This window comes from Cyprinodon tularosa, unplaced genomic scaffold (assembly GCF_016077235.1).
Source record: "Cyprinodon tularosa strain WSP-4 unplaced genomic scaffold, ASM1607723v1 ctg891, whole genome shotgun sequence".
In the NCBI taxonomy this organism is placed as follows: Eukaryota; Metazoa; Chordata; class Actinopteri; order Cyprinodontiformes; family Cyprinodontidae; genus Cyprinodon; species Cyprinodon tularosa.
This window is the reverse complement of record NW_024039664.1, coordinates 115919-136764: the sequence shown is the minus strand read 5'-3', so window position 1 is coordinate 136764 and position 20846 is coordinate 115919. Positions and strand designations below refer to the sequence as shown.

Sequence of the window (20846 nt, the reverse complement as noted above, 5' to 3'; positions counted from 1 at the left end):
AGAAATGTAAAAAGGGCATAGAGAAATGTAAAAAGGGCAGAGAGAAATGTAAAAAGGGCAGAGAGAAATGTAAAAAGGCCAGAGAGAAATGTAAAAAGGGCAGAGAGAAATGTAAAAAGGGCAGAGAGAAATGTAAAAGGCCAGAGAGAAATGTAAAAAGGGCAGAGAGAAATGTAAAAAGGCCAGAGAGAAATGTAAAAAGGGCAGAGAGAAATGTAAAAAGGGCAGAGAGAAATGTAAAAAGGGCAGAGAGAAATGTAAAAAGGGCAGAGAGAAATGTAAAAAGGCCAGAGAGAAATGTAAAAAGGGCAGAGAGAAATGTAAAAAGGGCAGACAGAAATGTAAAAAGGGCAGAGAGAAATGTAAAAAGGGCAGACAGAAATGTAAAAAGGCCAGAGAGAAATGTAAAAAGGGCAGAGAGAAATGTAAAAAGGGCAGACAGAAATGTAAAAAGGGCAGAGAGAAATGTAAAAAGGGCAGAGAGAAATGTAAAAAGGGCAGAGTGAAATGTAAAAAGGCATAGAGAAATGTAAAAAGGGCAGAGAGAAATGTAAAAAGGGCAGAGAGAAATGTAAAAAGGGCAGAGAGAAATGTAAAAAGGGCAGAGAGAAATGTAAAAAGGGCAGAGAGAAATGTAAAAAGGGCAGAGAGAAATGTAAAAAGGCCAGAGAGAAATGTAAAAAGGGCAGACAGAAATGTAAAAAGGCCAGAGAGAAATGTAAAAAGGCCAGAGAGAAATGTAAAAAGGGCAGAGAGAAATGTAAAAAGGCATAGAGAAATGTAAAAAGGGCAGAGAGAAATGTAAAAAGGGCAGACAGAAATGTAAAAAGGGCAGAGAGAAATGTAAAAAGGGCAGAGAGAAATGTAAAAAGGCATAGAGAAATGTAAAAAGGGCAGAGAGAAATGTAAAAAGGGCAGAGAGAAATGTAAAAAGGCCAGAGAGAAATGTAAAAAGGGCAGAGAGAAATGTAAAAGGCCAGAGAGAAATGTAAAAAGGGCAGAGAGAAATGTAAAAAGGGCAGACAGAAATGTAAAAAGGGCAGACAGAAATGTAAAAAGGGCAGAGAGAAATGTAAAAAGGGCAGAGAGAAATGTAAAAAGGGCAGAGAGAAATGTAAAAAGGCATAGAGAAATGTAAAAAGGGCAGAGAGAAATGTAAAAAGGGCAGAGAGAAATGTAAAAAGGGCAGAGAGAAATGTAAAAAGGGCAGAGAGAAATGTAAAAGGGCAGAGAGAAATGTAAAAAGGGCAGAGAGAAATGTAAAAAGGGCAGAGAGAAATGTAAAAAGGGCAGAGAGAAATGTAAAAAGGGCATAGAGAAATGTAAAAAGGGCAGAGAGAAATGTAAAAAGGGCAGAGAGAAATGTAAAAAGGCCAGAGAGAAATGTAAAAAGGGCAGAGAGAAATGTAAAAAGGGCAGACAGAAATGTAAAAAGGGCAGAGAGAAATGTAAAAAGGCCAGAGAGAAATGTAAAAAGGCCAGAGAGAAATGTAAAAAGGGCAGAGAGAAATGTAAAAGGCCAGAGAGAAATGTAAAAAGGGCAGAGAGAAATGTAAAAAGGGCAGAGAGAAATGTAAAAAGGGCAGACAGAAATGTAAAAAGGGCAGAGAGAAATGTAAAAAGGCATAGAGAAATGTAAAAAGGGCAGAGAGAAATGTAAAAAGGGCAGAGAGAAATGTAAAAAGGGCAGAGAGAAATGTAAAAAGGGCAGAGAGAAATGTAAAAGGGCAGAGAGAAATGTAAAAAGGGCAGAGAGAAATGTAAAAAGGGCAGAGAGAAATGTAAAAAGGGCAGAGAGAAATGTAAAAAGGGCAGAGAGAAATGTAAAAAGGGCAGAGAGAAATGTAAAAAGGGCAGACAGAAATGTAAAAAGGCCAGAGAGAAATGTAAAAAGGGCAGAGAGAAATGTAAAAAGGGCAGAGAGAAATGTAAAAAGGGCAGAGAGAAATGTAAAAAGGGCAGACAGAAATGTAAAAAGGCCAGAGAGAAATGTAAAAAGGGCAGACAGAAATGTAAAAAGGGCAGAGAGAAATGTAAAAAGGGCAGAGAGAAATGTAAAAAGGGCAGAGAGAAATGTAAAAAGGGCAGACAGAAATGTAAAAAGGGCAGAGAGAAATGTAAAAAGGGCAGAGAGAAATGTAAAAAGGGCAGAGAGAAATGTAAAAAGGCATAGAGAAATGTAAAAAGGGCAGAGAGAAATGTAAAAAGGGCAGACAGAAATGTAAAAAGGCCAGAGAGAAATGTAAAAAGGGCAGAGAGAAATGTAAAAAGGGCAGACAGAAATGTAAAAAGGGCAGAGAGAAATGTAAAAAGGGCAGAGAGAAATGTAAAAAGGGCAGACAGAAATGTAAAAAGGGCAGAGAGAAATGTAAAAAGGGCAGAGAGAAATGTAAAAAGGGCAGAGAGAAATGTAAAAAGGGCAGAGAGAAATGTAAAAAGGGCAGAGAGAAATGTAAAAAGGGCAGAGAGAAATGTAAAAAGGCATAGAGAAATGTAAAAAGGGCAGAGAGAAATAAACAGTGGCGAAGAAATAACTAAGGTAAAAAAATACAGAGGAAGAATAAAACAGACAAAAATATGATAACATGCACAAAAATAAATACTTAAAAATATAAGTAATTAAAAAATTAAGTTGAAGATTATAAAGGACAGAAAAATAAATAAGGTAGATATTACAAAGGCAAATAAATAAAGAAGCTAATTAAGAGTTATATACATTTATGTCTCACTTTTTTTTATTTCTGTATTTATTTTTAAATATGGCAGAGTTGGTCCTTCATAGAGGTTAGGCTCGCCTGTCCAAACTATTTCAGTTTAACTCTAAGGTTTGGTTAAAGTTGGCCGCCCTGCTTTCATGAACTCAGAGGAGCTCTGCTGACTGGGAAACTGCAGCAGCAGGTGGATTCCTGCCAGCAGAGGGCAGCACCACAGAACCAGCTGTGGGATTTCCACTGAGCAGATAGAGCAGGTGTGCCTGATGTGGGTCGGAGGGCCGCTGACCTGCAGGTTCTAGAGGTTCCTCAGCTTTAGCACAGCTGATTGTGATGATTGCAGATTTTCATTAATAGCCTGTTAATCGGCTATCAGTGTAAATCAGCTCTGCTGGAGCAGAAAACCTCTAAAACCTGCAGGACAGCGCCCCCCCAGGACCGACCTAGACATAGATATAGAACAGGACAGAACCAGACCTTCTATGGCCGGTCTAATCTGACTGAACCCTCATAGAGAGAAGGTTTAAATGAATGAGGCGTTCATCTGATCCACCTGCAGAGAGAATCAGGCTTTAAATCATGAGAAAATGTGCTGCAGGTCCAAAAGAACCGTGGGAACTTTAGAACACCTGCAAAGCTTCATCTCATCTTCTGGTGTCCTCAGAATACACGGTGGAGGTGGATTCAGAGGCAGAGTCCGTCCTGCTGCCCTGCAGAACCACGCCCCACCTGCCAGAAGACGCTAGGGTGGAGTGGACGGACAGAGACGGCGGGAAGGTCCACGTCTACCAGACCGGTTCTGATCGTCCTGAGGAGCAGGATGAGCTCTACAGATACAGAACCAGGATGAATGTGGACCCCCTGAGAACAGGAGACCTCAGTCTGACCCTGAAACCCCCCACAGATGGAGACTCCACCACCTACACCTGCAGCGTCTACAGCAGGGACAGAGACATCCTGATGAAGAAACAGGTCCACCTCCAGATCAAAGGTGTGAGGGTTAAACCTGAGGACCAATCAGGTGGTCCGCTGTCCCCTCATTGGTTCTGATAAACAGGATGTTAGCTGGATGTTAGGAGGCAGCCAATCAGATGGCACAGATTGATCTAACCTGGAGCTGTTTAATTTCCTTTCTATGGTTTCCTCAGGCCAGCAGGTGGAGGTGGAGGAGGGGGCGGAGTCTGTTCTACTGCCGTTCAGAACAACACCTGATCTACCTGGAGATGCCAGAGTAGCCTGGGGTCACAACAAACCCAAACTAGTGATGTTGGTCCATGTGTACGAGAACGGCTCGGATCAGCTGACCAAACAGGACCAGCTTTACAGAAACAGAACCGAGATGGACGAAGACCTGCTGAAAACCGGGGACCTGAGCCTGACCCTGAGGTGGCCCTCAGAGACGGACAGTGGAGTCTACCGCTGTGGGGTCTGGAGGGAGGAAACACTGCTGAGAGAGAAAACTTTCCTGCTGAAAGTCAAAGGTTGGTTGGTTGGTTGGGTGGTTGGCTGTGTGGCTGGTTGGTCGTCTGGTCGGTCGGTCGGTCGGGTGGTCGATTGGGTGGTTGGTTGGTTGGTTGGCTGGCGGGCTTACTGGTTGGTTGATTATATGGCTTACTGGTTGGTTGGTTGGTTGGTTGGTTGGTTGGCTGGCGGGCTTACTGGTTGGTTGATTATATGGCTTACTGGTTGGTTGGTTGGTTGGTTGGTTGGTTGGCTGTGTGGCTGGTTGGGTGGTTGGTTGGTTGGTTGGTTGGCTGGCGGGCTTACTGGTTGGTTGATATGTTGATTATCTGGCTTACTGTTTGGTTGGCTTTATTAATCTGTCTGTCTGACGGCCATCTGTATCATCTACAGGGAGAGCTTCAGTCCAGAATCAAAGCCTATCAGGAACTGATGTTGCTCCCCTCCTCTGACTCCTCATCAGGCTGCCTGACCTGTTTGCTGAAAGATCGTCCATTAGCAACACAACAGGACTTTGGATTGGAGGGAAAGCTGGGGAACTAATAAGCTCTGGGTTCTGACCCAGTTTCAGACTCTAGTCTGATCAGTTTGGATCAGAAATGAATTAGTTTCATGAAGTATATCTAAGCTGAAACTGAAGGGAAGAAGTTATCAGACGGAGGTAAGTGAAGGTAAACAAACCAATATCCATAAACCAAATAATCTCAGACACAAGATTACAGACTGGGATTAACTGGTCCTAAATCTAAACCTCATCTCTATGTGACCTGATGAGGCTGATTATTAATAAAGCTGTTAGATGGTCGACCGCGCCTGCATCTCTGATGGAATGAGCGCCTCATTAAGGTCACGTTATGAATCAGAGATGCTACCAACATCTGGATTCCTTCAGCTGACACTGTGCTCTAGAATCAGGCTCTAGAAGCTGATCTAATGATCTCATTTCTATAAATCCTTTAAAGAGCGACTCATGGAAGGAGCCTGTTTTCCTTGCATGTCTTCATGCAGCTGAAGAAACTAAATGTTTTTAGAAACTGATGTGAGCTTCGTTCTCAGGGCTGATTCATGTTCTGTCTTCTTGTTTTAATCATCTCAGTTTTATTATTTTAAATGATTTATTTTAATGAATCTGAAAACTAATAATGTAACTCAAATAATCTGTGGTTTATTGGTTCATTAATAAGAGACATTTAAAAATAAAGACTATGGAGGAACCTTTGATGTTTGAGTTTTATTTTAATGTGTGAACATTTAACCTTTGACCCCTGCTGGTAGTTCGCTTTAGATGAAGAGAGCTGAGGTGTTTTCCTCCCCAGTCGCTCCTGGCAGAAGGTCCAGTTCTCCATCGCTGCTGCTGCTGCTGGTTCTCCGTCCAGCAGACGTTCCACCGATGCCGTTACCATGGTGATGTCATTTTTCTGGGTAGTAGTGGCGTGTCAGCGCCCGCAGGACGTGGTTCTCTCTCTCCAGCTGCTGGTTCTTCTCCTGAAGGTCTCTGATGTGCTCCTTCAGAAGCTCCACCTCCTCTCGCACCGCCACCATCAGGTGACTCTTGGTCAGGTCCTGCAGAAGCAAAGGGGACAGCTGGAGACGGGCCAAGACATAGAGGGACTGAGTCTGTCCAAAGGTCCAGTAGTTAGATGGGGGTCCCAGCCAGTCTTCAGGGTCCGACTGACCCGCAGAACCAGTAGAACTTCAGCTAGAGTAGAAAACCTAGACCTGAACCAGAACCAGACTCACCATGGCTTGCTGGATCTTACTGTCGATGGCTGGACTGGCAGGTCTGAGGACACACAGGAGACACTGATTAATGTCTGGCAGTTCCTCCATCTCCTCACTAATAGTCTCAGGAGTTCTGAAGGTCTGAGGCGCTTTAGGGGGAACCTTCATCTACTGATGGAGATCAGAACCTCATGGTCCAGCTTTGATGCTCACAGAATCTGCTGCAGTACCTAACCTGTTGGATTGGACCTCAAATGTCACCTTACGCTGCCCTCTGAACCCACACAGGTTCATCACTAGGGGTGGACACAACAGCCCTGAGGACGTCCACAGCCGCCGTGATGAGGAGCTGATCAGCTCTCTACCAGTGGTCATAATGTTCTGCCTGGTTGGTGTCCATGAGGTGACGGACAGGAACCGTTTCATAGACCCTGTTAGGGACGTCCACTACTTCTGGTTCTGATAAAACCCAACAGAACACACCCAGGTTGACTAGCAGCGTCTCACCTGCTGTCCTCCTGCTGGATGAAGACGGTTTGGTCCAGACTGGAGGCTGAAGGGGGGTGTAGGGACATCAGGGAGGGACGGCAGCGTCCAGTGGGGGGAGAGCCAGGTAAAGACTGGGACATCCTGAAGGAAGGCTGGGACACAGAGAAACAGACAGGTGAGACAGATGAGACACAGAGAGAGACAGGTTAGACACAAGGAGAGAGACAGGCAGTGTGGACGTGGTTATGTCCAATTAATGTTTTCCTCCAACAGTGAGACCCACCATTGTCCCCGGGATCCTGAGGGACACCCAGTTCTGACCATAGACCATGAAAAGAACCTGGGTTTCATTTCTGAAATAACAGAAATCTCTTGACCGGACCGGTGACTGAAACACGTCCTAGACCCGGAACCCGGTTCTTCTCTGACAGAGACCAGACCTCCTGGTTTCACTAACAGTCAGTCGTCCAGGTTCTGTAGCAGGTCCAGACCATAACTCTACCACCTCCATGTTTGGTTCTGGTCTTCCATTAAAGTCCAGTCTCTCTGTCTAACTAATGAATCCTGACCTCTGACCTTAACAGGCTTTAAAGCTCTAGATGTTTTCCTCGGTTCATCTCAGATCACCTGGATGAGTGGCTGATGACCTCTTAGAGCAATTCTGGTGGAACTGCCTCTTCCTGGACAGGTCTCCACTGATCCATGGAGGAGGTTGTAAAGCCTTGCCTGGTCTGGTCTGACCTTTCTACCTCTACTGAACCCAGAAAGCCACTACTGCCCCCTGCTGGAGCTGCTGAGCAGACTCTACCTGGGTGGTTTAAACTTTGCAGAAAGAGATGAAGCAGATTTAAGATGGCCTGTTCTCTGAGCAGAACCTGGAGGACAGATGTTCAGGTTTGGACATGTCTAACATGGCCTCCTTGATGGAACTAGGAACCCACCGTTCTGTTCTGTTTGATATCTGAGCTCTGATTGGCCTGTGTGTTTTGTACCTACCTGTCCAGGTGTGCCAGCGTACGGTCGTAATGGAAGCGGGAAATTCTGTGGGCGAGGTGGGGCCGTTGTAGGGGCGGGCTCTAAACTGGGTCCTCTGATTGGCTCTTTGTCCTTAACAAGGTGGTTTGTCTCCGGCTGTGTCGGAGATGGTGGTCCACTTGGTGAAACAAGCCCCACCCCTTTGATTCCTCTTGATGGCAGAGCCAAAGGGCAGGAAGTGTACTGAGGAGTGACTCCACCCTTTTCCAGATCCATGATATCCAAGGAATCCAAAGAATGGGCGTTTCTTAGGCTGTCCATCATCCATCTCATCCCCGCCCCCTCAAACTGCTCCTTAAACTCTTTGCATGTCCATCTCCCACGCCTATAAGAGCCCCGCCCACTGCTGCTGGCCCCGCCCTCAGTCAGCCTCACCAACCTAAACCTGGAGGGGGAACTGGCGCGCTGTCCTAGAGCATCATGGGAAATGTATTTCTTCTTTGAAGATGGAGTGGTGGGCTGAGAGGAGCTTCCCTGGGGGCTGATTGAGGAGGAATGACCTGATTGGTTGGGCAAAGTTTCTCTTGGAGATGATTGGTTGATTGGAGAGGTTAGGTGGACGGAATCAGAGGTGACACTAGTGATCTGAAAGCCACTCTTCCTTTTGGTGCCACTCATCTTCACTGAAGACAGCCTGCAGACTCCCTTAGAGACAGACAGCAGAACCACCGGTTAGTCAGACAAACAGCAAACACATCGGTCAGACAAACAGAGAGAATAACCATCGGTTAGTGGGACAGACATTAGAACCACGGTCAGTGAGACAGACATTAGAACCACGGTCAGTGGGACAGACATTACAACGACGGTCAGTGAGACAGACATTAGAACCACGGTCAGTGAGACAGACATTAGAACCACGGTCAGTGAGACAGACATTAGAACCACGGTCAGTGGGACAGACATTACAACGACGGTCAGTGAGACAGACATTAGAACCACGGTCAGTGGGACAGACATTAGAACCATGGTCAGTGGGACAGACATTAGAACCACGGTCAGTGGGACAGACATTACAACGACGGTCAGTGAGACAGACATTAGAACCACGGTCAGTGAGACAGACATTAGAACCACGGTCAGTGAGACAGACATTAGAACCACGGTCAGTGAGACAGACATTAGAACCATTGGTCAGTGGGACAGACATTAGAACCACGGTCAGTGAGACAGACATTAGAACCATGGTCAGTGAGACAGACATTAGAACCACGGTCAGTGAGACAGACATTAGAACCGTTGGTCAGTGGGACAGACATTAGAACCATTGGTCAGTGGGACAGACATTAGAACCACGGTCAGTGAGACAGACATTAGAACCACGGTCAGTGGGACAGACATTAGAACCATTGGTCAGTGGAACAGACATTAGAACCACGGTCAGTGGGACAGACATTAGAACCACGGTCAGTGAGACAGACATTAGAACCGTTGGTCAGTGGGACAGACATTAGAACCACGGTCAGTGGGACAGACATTAGAACCATTGGTCAGTGGGACAGACATTACAACGACGGTCAGTGAGACAGACATTAGAACCGTTGGTCAGTGAGACAGACATTAGAACCACGGTCAGTGGGACAGACATTAGAACCATTGGTCAGTGGGACAGACATTAGAACCACGGTCAGTGGGACAGACATTAGAACCATTGGTCAGTGGGACAGACATTAGAACCACGGTCAGTGAGACAGACATTAGAACCGTTGGTCAGTGGGACAGACATTAGAACCGTTGGTCAGTGGGACAGACATTAGAACCACGGTCAGTGGGACAGACATTAGAACTATCTGTTAATGAGACAGACAGTAGACCCATCAGTTAGTGGGACAGATTGGACCGTCGGTTAGTGTGACAGACATTAGAACCACGGTCAGTGAGACAGACATTAGAACCACGGTCAGTGAGACAGACATTAGAACCACGGTCAGTGAGACAGACATTAGAACCGTCGGTCAGTGAGACAGACATTAGAACCACGGTCAGTGAGACAGACATTAGAACCGTCGGTCAGTGAGACAGACATTAGAACCACGGTTAGTGAGACAGACATTAGAACCACGGTCAGTGAGACAGACATTAGAACCACGGTCAGTGAGACAGACATTAGAACCGTCGGTCAGTGAGACAGACATTAGAACCACGGTTAGTGTGACAGACATTAGAACCACGGTCAGTGAGACAGACATTAGAACCACGGTCAGTGAGACAGACATTAGAACCACGGTCAGTGAGACAGACATTAGAACCGTCGGTCAGTGAGACAGACATTAGAACCACGGTCAGTGAGACAGACATTAGAACCACGGTCAGTGAGACAGACATTAGAACCACGGTCAGTGAGACAGACATTAGAACCACGGTCAGTGAGACAGACATTAGAACCGTTGGTCAGTGGGACAGACATTAGAACCACGGTCAGTGGGACAGACATTAGAACCGTCGGTCAGTGAGACAGACATTAGAACCGTCGGTCAGTGAGACAGACATTAGAACCACGGTCAGTGAGACAGACATTAGAACCACCGGTTAGTGAGACAGACATTAGAACCACGGTCAGTGGGACAGACATTAGAACCACGGTCAGTGAGACAGACATTAGAACCACGGTCAGTGAGACAGACATTAGAACCACGGTCAGTGAGACAGACATTAGAACCACGGTCAGTGAGACAGACATTAGAACCACGGTCAGTGAGACAGACATTAGAACCGTCGGTCAGTGAGACAGACATTAGAACCACGGTCAGTGAGACAGACATTAGAACCATTGGTCAGTGAGACAGACATTAGAACCACGGTCAGTGAGACAGTCATTAGAACCATTGGTCAGTGGGACAGACATTAGAACCACGGTCAGTGAGACAGACATTAGAACCACGGTCAGTGAGACAGACATTAGAACCGTCGGTCAGTGAGACAGACATTAGAACCACGGTCAGTGAGACAGACATTAGAACCGTCGGTCAGTGAGACAGACATTAGAACCATGGTTCTAAGACGGTCTTGAGGTCTGAGAACATTCCTGCTGTCACACCTCATCTTACCTGTGAACATGTGAGATTGACATTTCCAGCTTCAGTTGCTGTTTGTCCACAAACACACCTTTGTCCGTGTGAGGCAGGACGAAAGTCTCACAGCATGATGTCCTGCCGTTGCCCTCTGGCCGTCCTGTGCAGCTCTGGGTCCTGTCCCCAGCAGACACCGTCTCCAGTCGTCCTTCACCTGTCAAACATAAACACAGGCAGCGCTCAGCGTGAGTCTGCTGGAGTTCAGGGCCGGTTCTGCAGGGTTCAGGACTCTACATGCATGTCTCAGTCAGGTGTGTCTCCCTGGTCTGCAGGTGCTGAGCTCTGATTGGCTGCTTTCAGGTTCAGTGATAAGGGACTGTGGATGCGGTAGAGACATGTGTCTCCACCTGTCTAGACCTCCTTAGTCACTACGTAGCAAAGAGCCTGAGGTACTACAGGTAGAACTGCAGTACTATGATTCAATATGAAGTATTAAAGGTACTGGTGCAGTACTACAGATAAAACTTAAGAAGTTTTACTGCAGTATTGTGACTGATCCAGTACTACAGGTACTCTGATGATTGAAACAGTACTTTTTGAATATAACAGGTATTTTTGCAGTACTATGACTGACAGAATATTACAGGTATTGCTATAGTACCAAGACTGCCACTTTATTACAGGTATTACAGCAGTACTCCAATGCAAGAAAGCAGCTTTTGCTGAAGTACTATAACCAATGCAGGGTTATGATTGAAAAGTACTATAGTAGTATCGTAGTAGTACACTCAACAGGTGTTTCCTGTTTCTGTAAACAAACGGAATAAACAACATAAATCTGTGACATCATGGAGGTAAACACTCACCCTGTTCCTGCGGGCCGAGTGGCTCTGGTTCCGCCTGACCCGTGACGTCTCTGCAGAACACAAAGGGTCCATTGTGGGACCGCTGGAGGGAGGAGGACGGTGGAGATCAGGAACGTCTAAAGAACGTTCTTCCTCAGAGGAGCTGCAGCTGGAAGGCCCTCCCCATCCTCCATCCAGCAGTCACCTTCATGTCACCCTCTGATAACCAGCCACCTGTTCACCTCAGTGGGTCTGGCTCATGGTTCCATCTCCAACACATCAGAAACATGCTGATAAACTGGATGTGATTCCAGCTGCTTCTCTGTTTGGACTTTTCTTCATCTCAAACTACATTTACTTTAAATCCTGATGGTTCTGCTGCTGGTGGATCTGATGGGATGTTCTGTGGGTCCAACAGGAGATGGCTGCTAAACCCAACCCTGTAGGAACAGGGTGAGCTGAGTCTAAAACTACAAACTGGGACACTTCCTGGCTGTAGTACTACAAAGCAGGACAGTTCCTGGTTTTAGGACTCCAAAGGACACTTCCTGATTTTAGGACTACAAAGAAGGACACTTCCTGATTTTAGGACTACAAAGAAGGACACTTCCTGATTTTAGGACTACAAAACGGGACACTTCCTGGTTTTAGGACTACAAAGCAGGACACATTCTGGTTTTAGGACTACACAGCAGGACACTTCCCGGTTTTAGGACTACAAAACAGGACACTTCGTGGTTTTAGGACTACAAAACAGGACACTTCCTGGTTTTAGGACTACAAAGCAGGACACTTCCTGGCTGCAGTACTACAAAGCAGGACATGTCCTTATTTTAGAACTACAAAGCAGGACATGTCCTTATTTTAGAACTACAAAGCAGGACACGTCCTGGTTTTAGGACTACAAAGCAGGACACTTCCTGGTTTTAGGACTACAAAGCGGGACACGTCCTGGTTTTAGGACTACAAAGCAGGACACTTCCTGGCTTTTGAGCAGCCTCATCCATCTACAGTAGAAACTAGAGTCCTTCCTGTGTACAAATGTTCCTGATTCCACTTAAAAACTTTAAATCTCAGTTTTTCCAAAAACTAATCAGGATCCTAACTGCTGGATTTAAAGGATCCTAAAGTTCATCTTTCCCTTAAACCCCTGAATGTTTGGGGACATGTTGACCCTGCTGATTGGTTCTCTTTTGGACTCTGCTTTTGAATCATCCTCAGTAGATAGAAGTTCTGATACTCAGCAGGGAGCCCTCTGCTGGCCACTGCACTCTATAACAACCCTAGAGCTTAACAATGCTGCCACCTTCTGGCCACAGAGGGGCACTGCAGACAGGAAACCCTGACTGGATGGTTCCTGCAGGAACCAAAAACACTAAAGATAAAAAGATAGAGCTGTTATTGAAACGATTTTTATTCTTTAAATGAAGAGAAACAAGCGGAACAGTTAGAGGATTTATTTGGACCGGGCTCTGGAACCAAACCGACCCATCCAGAGTCCATCCCACAGGGGGCTGGGTTCTAGGAGAACCTCCTGTTGGGATCATTAGTTACCAGAAGATCAGAACCTCCAGCAGCTCCCCTCCTCATCCTTTAGTTTGACCCGCTGGCTGCCGTCCTCCCCAGGGACATGGGTGGACAGCACTGTGGACCAGCAGGGGGCTCAGACTCCCTGGTTTATCCTCTGATAGTTCTTCTCAGATGGTTTCCTTCCAGTTGCTGCTCTCTGAGCGTCTCATGGAGACCAAATGTTCTCCAGCTGCTGAACATCTGCTTCATGGATCCAGAACCTGATCCTGGTTCTGTAACCCCTTAGAACCTCCATCCCGTCCAAACTAACGGACCAGAACCAGACCAATCAGAGCAGCGTTCAGTTCACTTTATTATAAAAAAATAACAAACCAGATAAGCTTTTATTTTGAAATGATCAGTCACTTCCTGTCCGATCAGACCGGGTCACAGAACCGGTTCTGATGTTCTCCATGAGTTCAGTCCCACTGGGCGCGCCGTATTCAGTCTGACATCACTTCCTGTTCAGTCTGCGGCCCAGGCTCTGCTCTCCAATCAGGTCCATGATGTCACTTCCTGTGGGTGGAGCCTTTGTGGAACAGGTAGATGGGTCTGTGGTCACCTGGAATGGACCAGAGGGAGTTCTGTTACAATCCAGGTTCTGGTCTAAGATACGGACCCTGGATCGCTCCGTCAGGTGTAGATGGTTCTGATGGAGCGGTCCAGGTTCTGGTCTAAGATACGGACCCTGGACCGCTCCGTCAGGTTAGATGGTTCTGATGGAGCGGTCCAGGTTCTGGTCTAAGATACGGACCCTGGACCGCTCCGTCAGGTTAGATGGTTCTGATGGAGCGGTCCAGGTTCTGGTCTAAGATACGGACCCTGGACCGCTCCGTCAGGTTAGATGGTTCTGATGGAGCGGTCCAGGTTCTGGTCTAAGATACGGACCCTGGACCGCTCCGTCAGGTGTAGATGGTTCTGATGGAGCGGTCCAGGTTCTGGTCTAAGATACGGACCCTGGACCGCTCCGTCAGGTTAGATGGTTCTGATGGAGCGGTCCAGGTTCTGGTCTAAGATACGGACCCTGGACCGCTCCGTCAGGTTAGATGGTTCTGATGGAGCGGTCCAGGTTCTGGTCTAAGATACGGACCCTGGACCGCTCCGTCAGGTTAGATGGTTCTGATGGAGCGGTCCAGGTTCTGGTCTAAGATACGGACCCTGGACCGCTCCGTCAGGTGTAGATGGTTCTGATGGAGCGGTCCAGGTTCTGGTCTAAGATACGGACCCTGGACCGCTCCGTCAGGTTAGATGGTTCTGATGGAGCGGTCCAGGTTCTGGTCTAAGATACGGACCCTGGACCGCTCCGTCAGGTGTAGATGGTTCTGATGGAGCGGTCCAGGTTCTGGTCTAAGATACGGACCCTGGACCGCTCCGTCAGGTGTAGATGGTTCTGATGGAGCGGTCCAGGTTCTGGTCTAAGATACGGACCCTGGACCGCTCCGTCAGGTTAGATGGTTCTGATGGAGCGGTCCAGGTTCTGGTCTAAGATACGGACCCTGGACCGCTCCGTCAGGTGTAGATGGTTCTGATGGAGCGGTCTAGGTTCTGGTCTAAGATACGGACCCTGGACCGCTCCGTCAGGTGTAGATGGTTCTGATGGAGCGGTCCAGGTTCTGGTCTAAGATACGGACCCTGGACCGCTCCGTCAGGTTAGATGGTTCTGATGGAGCGGTCCAGGTTCTGGTCTAAGATACGGACCCTGGACCGCTCCGTCAGGTTAGATGGTTCTGATGGAGCGGTCCAGGTTCTGGTCTAAGATACGGACCCTGGACCGCTCCGTCAGGTGTAGATGGTTCTGATGGAGCGGTCCAGGTTCTGGTCTAAGATACGGACCCTGGACCGCTCCGTCAGGTGTAGATGGTTCTGATGGAGCGGTCCAGGTTCTGGTCTAAGATACGGACCCTGGACCGCTCCGTCAGGTGTAGATGGTTCTGATGGAGCGGTCCAGGTTCTGGTCTAAGATACGGACCCTGGACCGCTCCGTCAGGTGTAGATGGTTCTGATGGAGCGGTCCAGGTTCTGGTCTAAGATACGGACCCTGGACCGCTCCGTCAGGTGTAGATGGTTCTGATGGAGCGGTCCAGGTTCTGGTCTAAGATACGGACCCTGGACCGCTCCGTCAGGTGTAGATGGTTCTGATGGAGCGGTCCAGGTTCTGGTCTAAGATACGGACCCTGGACCGCTCTGTCAGGTTAGATGGTTCTGATGGAGCGGTCCAGGTTCTGATGGAGTCCAGGTGAGCGGTACCTGTGTGCGTCAGCAGTCTGTAGGAGCTGAAGCCCACGCTGTCGGTGAGGAAGGAGGTGAAATGTTCTGGTCGGATCCGCAGGGTTCTGAAGTTACGCAGCGTCGTTTCCTGGAACAAAAACAGGCGGTCAGAACATCTGGACCAGGCCTGCAGTGACCATTACAGGCTGCTGGTTACAGCTGAACACAGCCAGAACCAGAGAACAGAACCAGAACCATGTGGTCTCAGTAGGCTCCTCCCTCCGCCCTCTGATTGGTGGAGGAGTTCTAGAATCTATATCTACCAGGAGCGTGATGACCACGGTCTATAGCTCAGGTTGGCGTAGATCCTACTCACTGCTGGATGCGTAAACAAGCGTTGCTGGAGCGCAGCGGGAAGGAAGCGCCTGGTTCATCTAACTTCCTGCTCCAGGGGCTAAATGGCGTGCCATCTGGCCCCGTCTCCTCGCCATGCTCAGCACCATTTATCTATTAGTTCTCTCCATAATCCACAAACTTTCATTCATTTATTTTTAACTGGTCTCTCTGTTGAATGGAGCCGTAAACGGCGCTTTCCCTTCAGCACCGGACCACAATCTATCCAATGAGAGGAGGAGCTACACGCTTTCCTAAGACCCGCCCCCTCCTTCTTCTGATTGGCTAATGCTGTTGGTTTCAGAGCGCTCCTTTGCTTCCATTGGCTGAGGGATTTAGATTGTCTTTTTAAAATGTATTTACCGTCACTTTATGATGGAGTGATTTATTTCCCCTATAGCCAGTCGCTACCAGCTGGAACTCCTTCAATCCCTGAGATCCACATGGAGGCCAGCAGCTCCACGCTGGTTCCTTCAGATCACTGTGAAAGCCAGAGGAGATCCCCTGCTGGAGAGGAGGAGGAGCTGCTGTGCCTCCTGCCTCCACTGCTCCTTCTCTCAGGGATGGAGGAACGTCTCTCCATCCAGCAGGAGATCAGAGGCTGCTCCTCCTGGTTCCATCCCAGGTTTACCCATCGGTTAACAGGAGACCCAGCTAAGTCTGGTTCTGGTTCTGGGTGTGGTTCTGGTCCTGTGTGTGGTTCTGGTTCTGTGCGGTTCTGGTTCTGGGTGCGGTTCTGGTTCTGGGTGCGGTTCTGGTCCTGGGTGCGGTTCTGGTTCTGTGTGGTTCTGGTTCTGTGTGTGGTTCTGGTTCTGGGTGTGGTTCTGGTTCTGTGTGCGGTTCTGGTCCTGTGTGCGGTTCTGGTCCTGTGTGTGGTTCTGGTTCTCTGTGGTTCTGGTCCTGTGTGTGGTTCTGGTCCTGTGTGTGGTTCTGGTCCTGTGTGGTTCTGGTTCTGTTAGTTACCGAGGCTCTCTTGCTGCGGATGTAGCTGCTCCAGGGCTGCGGCTCCAGGATCAGTAATCCGCCCGGCGACAGGCTCTGATAGGCCCGTCTGAACAGCCTGGCAACGCCCCTGTCCCCCCACTGCAGCTGCACCCACTTGGTGACGCCCAGGCACATGATGACGTCATACTTGCCCCGCCCAGGCCACGCCTCCTTCTCTGCCACGTAGTCGCCCTGTGGGAGGAGCCACACTGATGCGGTAACCATGGAGACCAGACCAACATCTAAGACAGAGCTTTTGGACTCACCTGGATGAAGGTGACGTTGCCAGGGAAACCAGAGGATGATGATGATGAAGCCAGGAGGGGCGGGGCCGACAGAGGGCCCCGACTCACCCTGAAGGACAGAGGGAGGGGGGGAGGGGCCTCCATCGGCTGCTCCCCCCTCCCCTCCACCACCAGGTCATGTGACAGGAAGTGCCTGATGTTCTGCCTGGCGGCGTGGACCAGCCGCCCGTCTAGCTCCACCCCCAGGATGTGGGCGGGTCCAAACTTCCTGCTGATGGCCAGGGTCATGTGACCGACGCCGCAGCCGACATCCAGCACCATCTTTTCTCTGAACCAATCAGCTTCTAGGAGGCGGAGCCGGGGGTCCTCCTCTGCCCCGACCCGCCCATCATGCCTGTCGCCGTAGGAAGCCTGGTATCCATAGTAACGACAGTGGTTCCCATACTGGTAGCGCAGCTTGTCCTTCTTCTTCTGTGGTGTGGGGGCGGAGCCAGGCAGAGGTCCTCCACTCCTGCAGGGAGGGGTAAGACGTCACGTTACCTGTCAGCCTATCAGAGGCCAGAGATCTACCAACTCTGCAGCACCTACCTGCCAGCTTTAGCTCCTCCCACCAGCGGCGTCTGGAACTCTGTGGGCGGAGCACTGGTTTCCATGGCTACGGCCCCTTCAGCTGAGCGGATGGAGGTGGTGCGCCGCCTCCTGCCGTGGTTCCCGGGCTTGTGGGCGGGGCCTGACGGGGGGTGGGTGTGTCTGCGCGGCAGGATGGGGGGCGGGGCCACATCGTCCCTGCAGGTGATGGCGGTGTTCAGCTCGCAGGACAGAGGAGACGCAGGAACTGGAGGACAGACAGGACAGTGAGAGGACGGCGCCCCCGCTGGACAGCCCAGGAACTGGTCTGCTGGTCACCTGAGGGTACAGCCGAAGGAGGGAACAGGCGGGCCGCCACCGCCTCCTTCTCCCCTCCCCCGCCGTGCTGCCTGTAGCGGTGTCTCCTCCTGGACTTCAGGGGGGACACCAGGACGCCGTCCCCCTCTCCGGCGTTCAGGTTCAGAGGGTCCGTGATGTCCCTGGGAACCAGGATCTGGACGGCGTCTCTGCTGCGCGACGGCAGGGGGGAGGACCGCGGCGTCTCCTGATTGGTCGCCCTGAGGGGGAGGGACATCAGTGAGGGGTGGAGCATGTCAGAGCTTCTGCCCGGACAGTTCTGGACCTGGATGAGTCCCACTCACCTGTTGACCTCCTCGTCCAGCAGAGAGTTCAGGTTCAGGGGGTCAAAGATGTTCCCCCCCAGCAGGAAGTGACTGGGCAGAACCGGCTCCGCCTGGCTGTCGCTGTTGAAACGGCGACGCCGTTTGGCCACGCCTTTGAAACCAAGGCCCACTGAGAAACGCCTCTTCCCTCCTCTCTGATTGGCTGGAGGAGGAGGGGGGGGAGGGGGCAGGTGGGGCTGGTGGCCATTCTTAGGATGGATGGGAGGGCGGGGCTTTGCCAGCTGGGGGTGATCTGATAGGCTGGCAGGGGGAGGGAAGGTGGGGCTTAGCTTGACGGGCAGCTCAGGAGGAAGGACAGAGTCCGCTTCCACAGACATCTTAGGGAGGAATCAACCAATCACAGAGCTCTGTGGAGAGAGAGAGGGAGGAGTTAGAGGCAGAGCCAATCAGAGACAACCAGCATCCAGGTTCTGGTGGAACCATTTTGGTTAAAACACCAATTCTATTCCGTTTATTTCTATAGCTCCAATTCACATCATGTCATCTCAGGTCACTTTCCAGTTCACCAGATCATCCAGTCAGATTGATTCAAAGTTTTCTATCTAAGGAAAACCAGCTGATTGCATCGACTCATTGACTCTTCAGCAATCCCTCACACTAAGCATGCTTGTAGCGACAGTGGAGAGGAAAAACTCCCTTTGAACAGGAAGAAACCTCCAGCAGAACCAGGCTCAGTGTGAGCGGCCATCTGCTGAGGCCCACTGGGGTTCAAGGAGACAGAAGCAGACATAGAAAAAGAAGCATAGATACAAAAGGCAACTGTCAACCAGCTCCACAGGCGGCCCCGTCCAGGAAACACACAGCCAGGCAGACGAGCTCCGAGCCAGCTCCCATGTCAGAGGATGAAGAGAGCACATCCAGTTAGTCACAGTCAGAGAAACAGGACTACACTGGAAAACAGGCCAAGCTCCAACATCTAGAAACAAAGGTGTTGATGGCAGCAGCACAGCTGATATTTCTCTCTAGGTTCTGATGGAACCATTTTGGTTAAAACACCAGCATTCAAGTTCTGATGGAACCATTTTGGTTAAAACACTAGCATTCAAGTTCTGATGGAACCATTTTGGTTAAAACACCAGCATTCAAGTTCTGATGGAACCATTTTGGTTAAAACACCAGCATCCAGGTTCTGATGGAACCATTTTGATTAAAACACCAGCAGGTTCTGATGGAATCATTTTTGTTAAAACACCAGCATTCAAGTTCTGATGGAACCGTTTTGGTTAAAACACCAGCAGGTTCTGGTGGAACCATTTTGATTAAAACACCAGCATTCAAGTTCTGATGGAACCATTTTGGTTAAAACACCAGCATCCAGGTTCTGATGGAACCATTTTGATTAAAACACCAGCAGGTTCTGATGGAACCATTTTGATCAAAACACCAGCAGGTTCTAATGGAACCATTTTGTTTAAAACACCAGCATTCAAGTTCCGATGGAACCATTTTGATTAAAACACCAGCAGGTTTTGATGGAACCATTTTGATTAAAACACCAGCAGGTTCTAATGGAACTATTTTGTTTAAAACACCAGCATTCAAGTTCCGATGGAACCATTTTGATTAAAACACCAGCAGGTTCTAATGGAACTATTTTGTTTAAAACACCAGCATTCAAGTTCTGATGGAACCATTTTGATTAAAACACCAGCATCCAGGTTCGGATGGAACAATTTTGGTTAAAACACCAGCAGGTTCTGATGGAACCCTTTTGTTTAAAACACCAGCATTCAAGTTCTGGTGGAACCATTTTGTTTAAAACACCAGCATTCAAGTTCTGATGGAACCATTTTGGTTAAAACACCAGCATTCAAGTTCTGATGGAACCGTTTTGGTTAAAACACCAGCAGGTTCTGGTGGAACCATTTTGATTAAAACACCAGCATTCAAGTTCTGATGGAACCGTTTTGGTTAAAACACCAGCAGGTTCTGATGGAACCGTTTTGGTTAAAACACCAGCAGGTTCTGGTGGAACCATTTTTTGTTAAAACACCAGCAGGTTCTGGTGGAACCTTCCAGAATTAGACCCTGAGCTGTTCTACCAGTTGATGCTGAAGCAGCTCCATGTTTTAAACACTCACCGTGTCTCTTCTTCCTCTGGTTTGTTTATGTGCTTGAGAGGAAACGGAATTTGCCACTAAAACAAGCCCCGCCCCCGCCGCTCCTTCCACCAATAGCAGCGCTCCATCATGAATTATTAATGAGCCCAGTGGAAACAAACGCTTAGCAGCAACAGCTAGCTTCTCTAGCTAACACACACGCCCCTTCGTTGAAAAACACCCCAAACTCTTCGGAGGTGACCGGAAACTGAACGCATCACAGCTCTGTGCGTGTCTGAGCGCGTGCCTGTGTCCGTGCATTCAATGAACTGCGCACTAACTTTATAAACACTAAAGGAATTCAGCTTTAATCTGCGCTAACAGTTAGCTGCTCTAGCTGAGGGTAGACGAAGCATGCAGGTTTATGGGCTAGCATCTAAGCCCCGCCTTTACTGAGCTCTGACCAATCATTTCATCAGCAGCCACTGAGGGCGGGAGATTGGGGCCGTAAAACAAGGTGCCCTGATTGGTGCCTGTTCAAAAATCAACTACTCCATCTAACGGTGAAAGATTATAATTTAACAAGGAAATATAAATCAGCTAAAGATAAACAGACCAAAACTTAGAGAAATGGCGAAAATTCTTATGCAGCCAATTTTGATTGATCTGTGAACTTCCAACGTGTTTGAAAATACCTCTTACAGTTTTTAACCATAATTCTGGATCGATAGCTTCCACAAACACAAACTTTATGCTTCAACGATAAGATTCAGAACAGTTTCCCTGCAATAACAAAATAAACGAGGTGAGATAAAGTGGGAATAAAAATAAGACACAGAGGACAAGAGAACGGAAGCATGTAT

General features: G+C 48.7%; 3 protein-coding genes across 5 annotated transcripts in view; 1 reads left to right on the top strand and 2 right to left on the bottom strand.

Annotated features, from left to right (window-relative positions):
• Positions 1-5381, top strand: part of LOC119775756 — a 31657-nt gene extending 26276 nt beyond the window's left edge. The window contains exons 7-9 of the mRNA XM_038273824.1: positions 3376-3702; positions 3860-4192; positions 4566-5381. Of these exons, the coding sequence (XP_038129752.1) occupies positions 3376-3702; positions 3860-4192; positions 4566-4624 (719 nt within the window). The 3' untranslated portion in view covers positions 4625-5381. The remainder of the gene's footprint in view (positions 1-3375; positions 3703-3859; positions 4193-4565) is intronic.
• A 3-nt stretch (positions 5382-5384) lies between these two features.
• zgc:153012 (uncharacterized protein LOC777626 homolog) lies at positions 5385-11618 on the bottom strand. Of its 3 annotated transcripts, none has more exons than XM_038273828.1 (6): positions 11296-11618; positions 10524-10643; positions 7380-8063; positions 6402-6535; positions 5913-5955; positions 5385-5735 (listed from the first exon to the last, which is right to left on the bottom strand). In XM_038273828.1, the coding sequence occupies exons 1-6, from the start codon at positions 11365-11367 to the stop codon at positions 5583-5585; spliced, it is 1206 nt and encodes a 401-aa protein (XP_038129756.1). In that variant the 5' UTR covers positions 11368-11618; the 3' UTR covers positions 5385-5582. The 3 variants fall into 3 exon arrangements, with proteins under 3 accessions (XP_038129756.1, XP_038129758.1, XP_038129757.1); XM_038273830.1 differs by having other exon boundaries at positions 10466-10643; positions 11296-11310; XM_038273829.1 differs by lacking the exon at positions 11296-11618 and having other exon boundaries at positions 10466-10713.
• Positions 11619-13132: 1514 nt separating this feature from the next.
• si:ch1073-157b13.1 (7SK snRNA methylphosphate capping enzyme) lies at positions 13133-20423 on the bottom strand. Its single transcript, XM_038273827.1, has 8 exons — positions 20026-20423; positions 17903-18291; positions 17580-17818; positions 17262-17508; positions 16695-17184; positions 16408-16620; positions 15091-15199; positions 13133-13405 (listed from the first exon to the last, which is right to left on the bottom strand). The coding sequence occupies exons 2-8, from the start codon at positions 18259-18261 to the stop codon at positions 13353-13355; spliced, it is 1710 nt and encodes a 569-aa protein (XP_038129755.1). The 5' UTR covers positions 18262-18291; positions 20026-20423; the 3' UTR covers positions 13133-13352.
• Between the last annotated feature and the right edge of the window lie 423 nt (positions 20424-20846).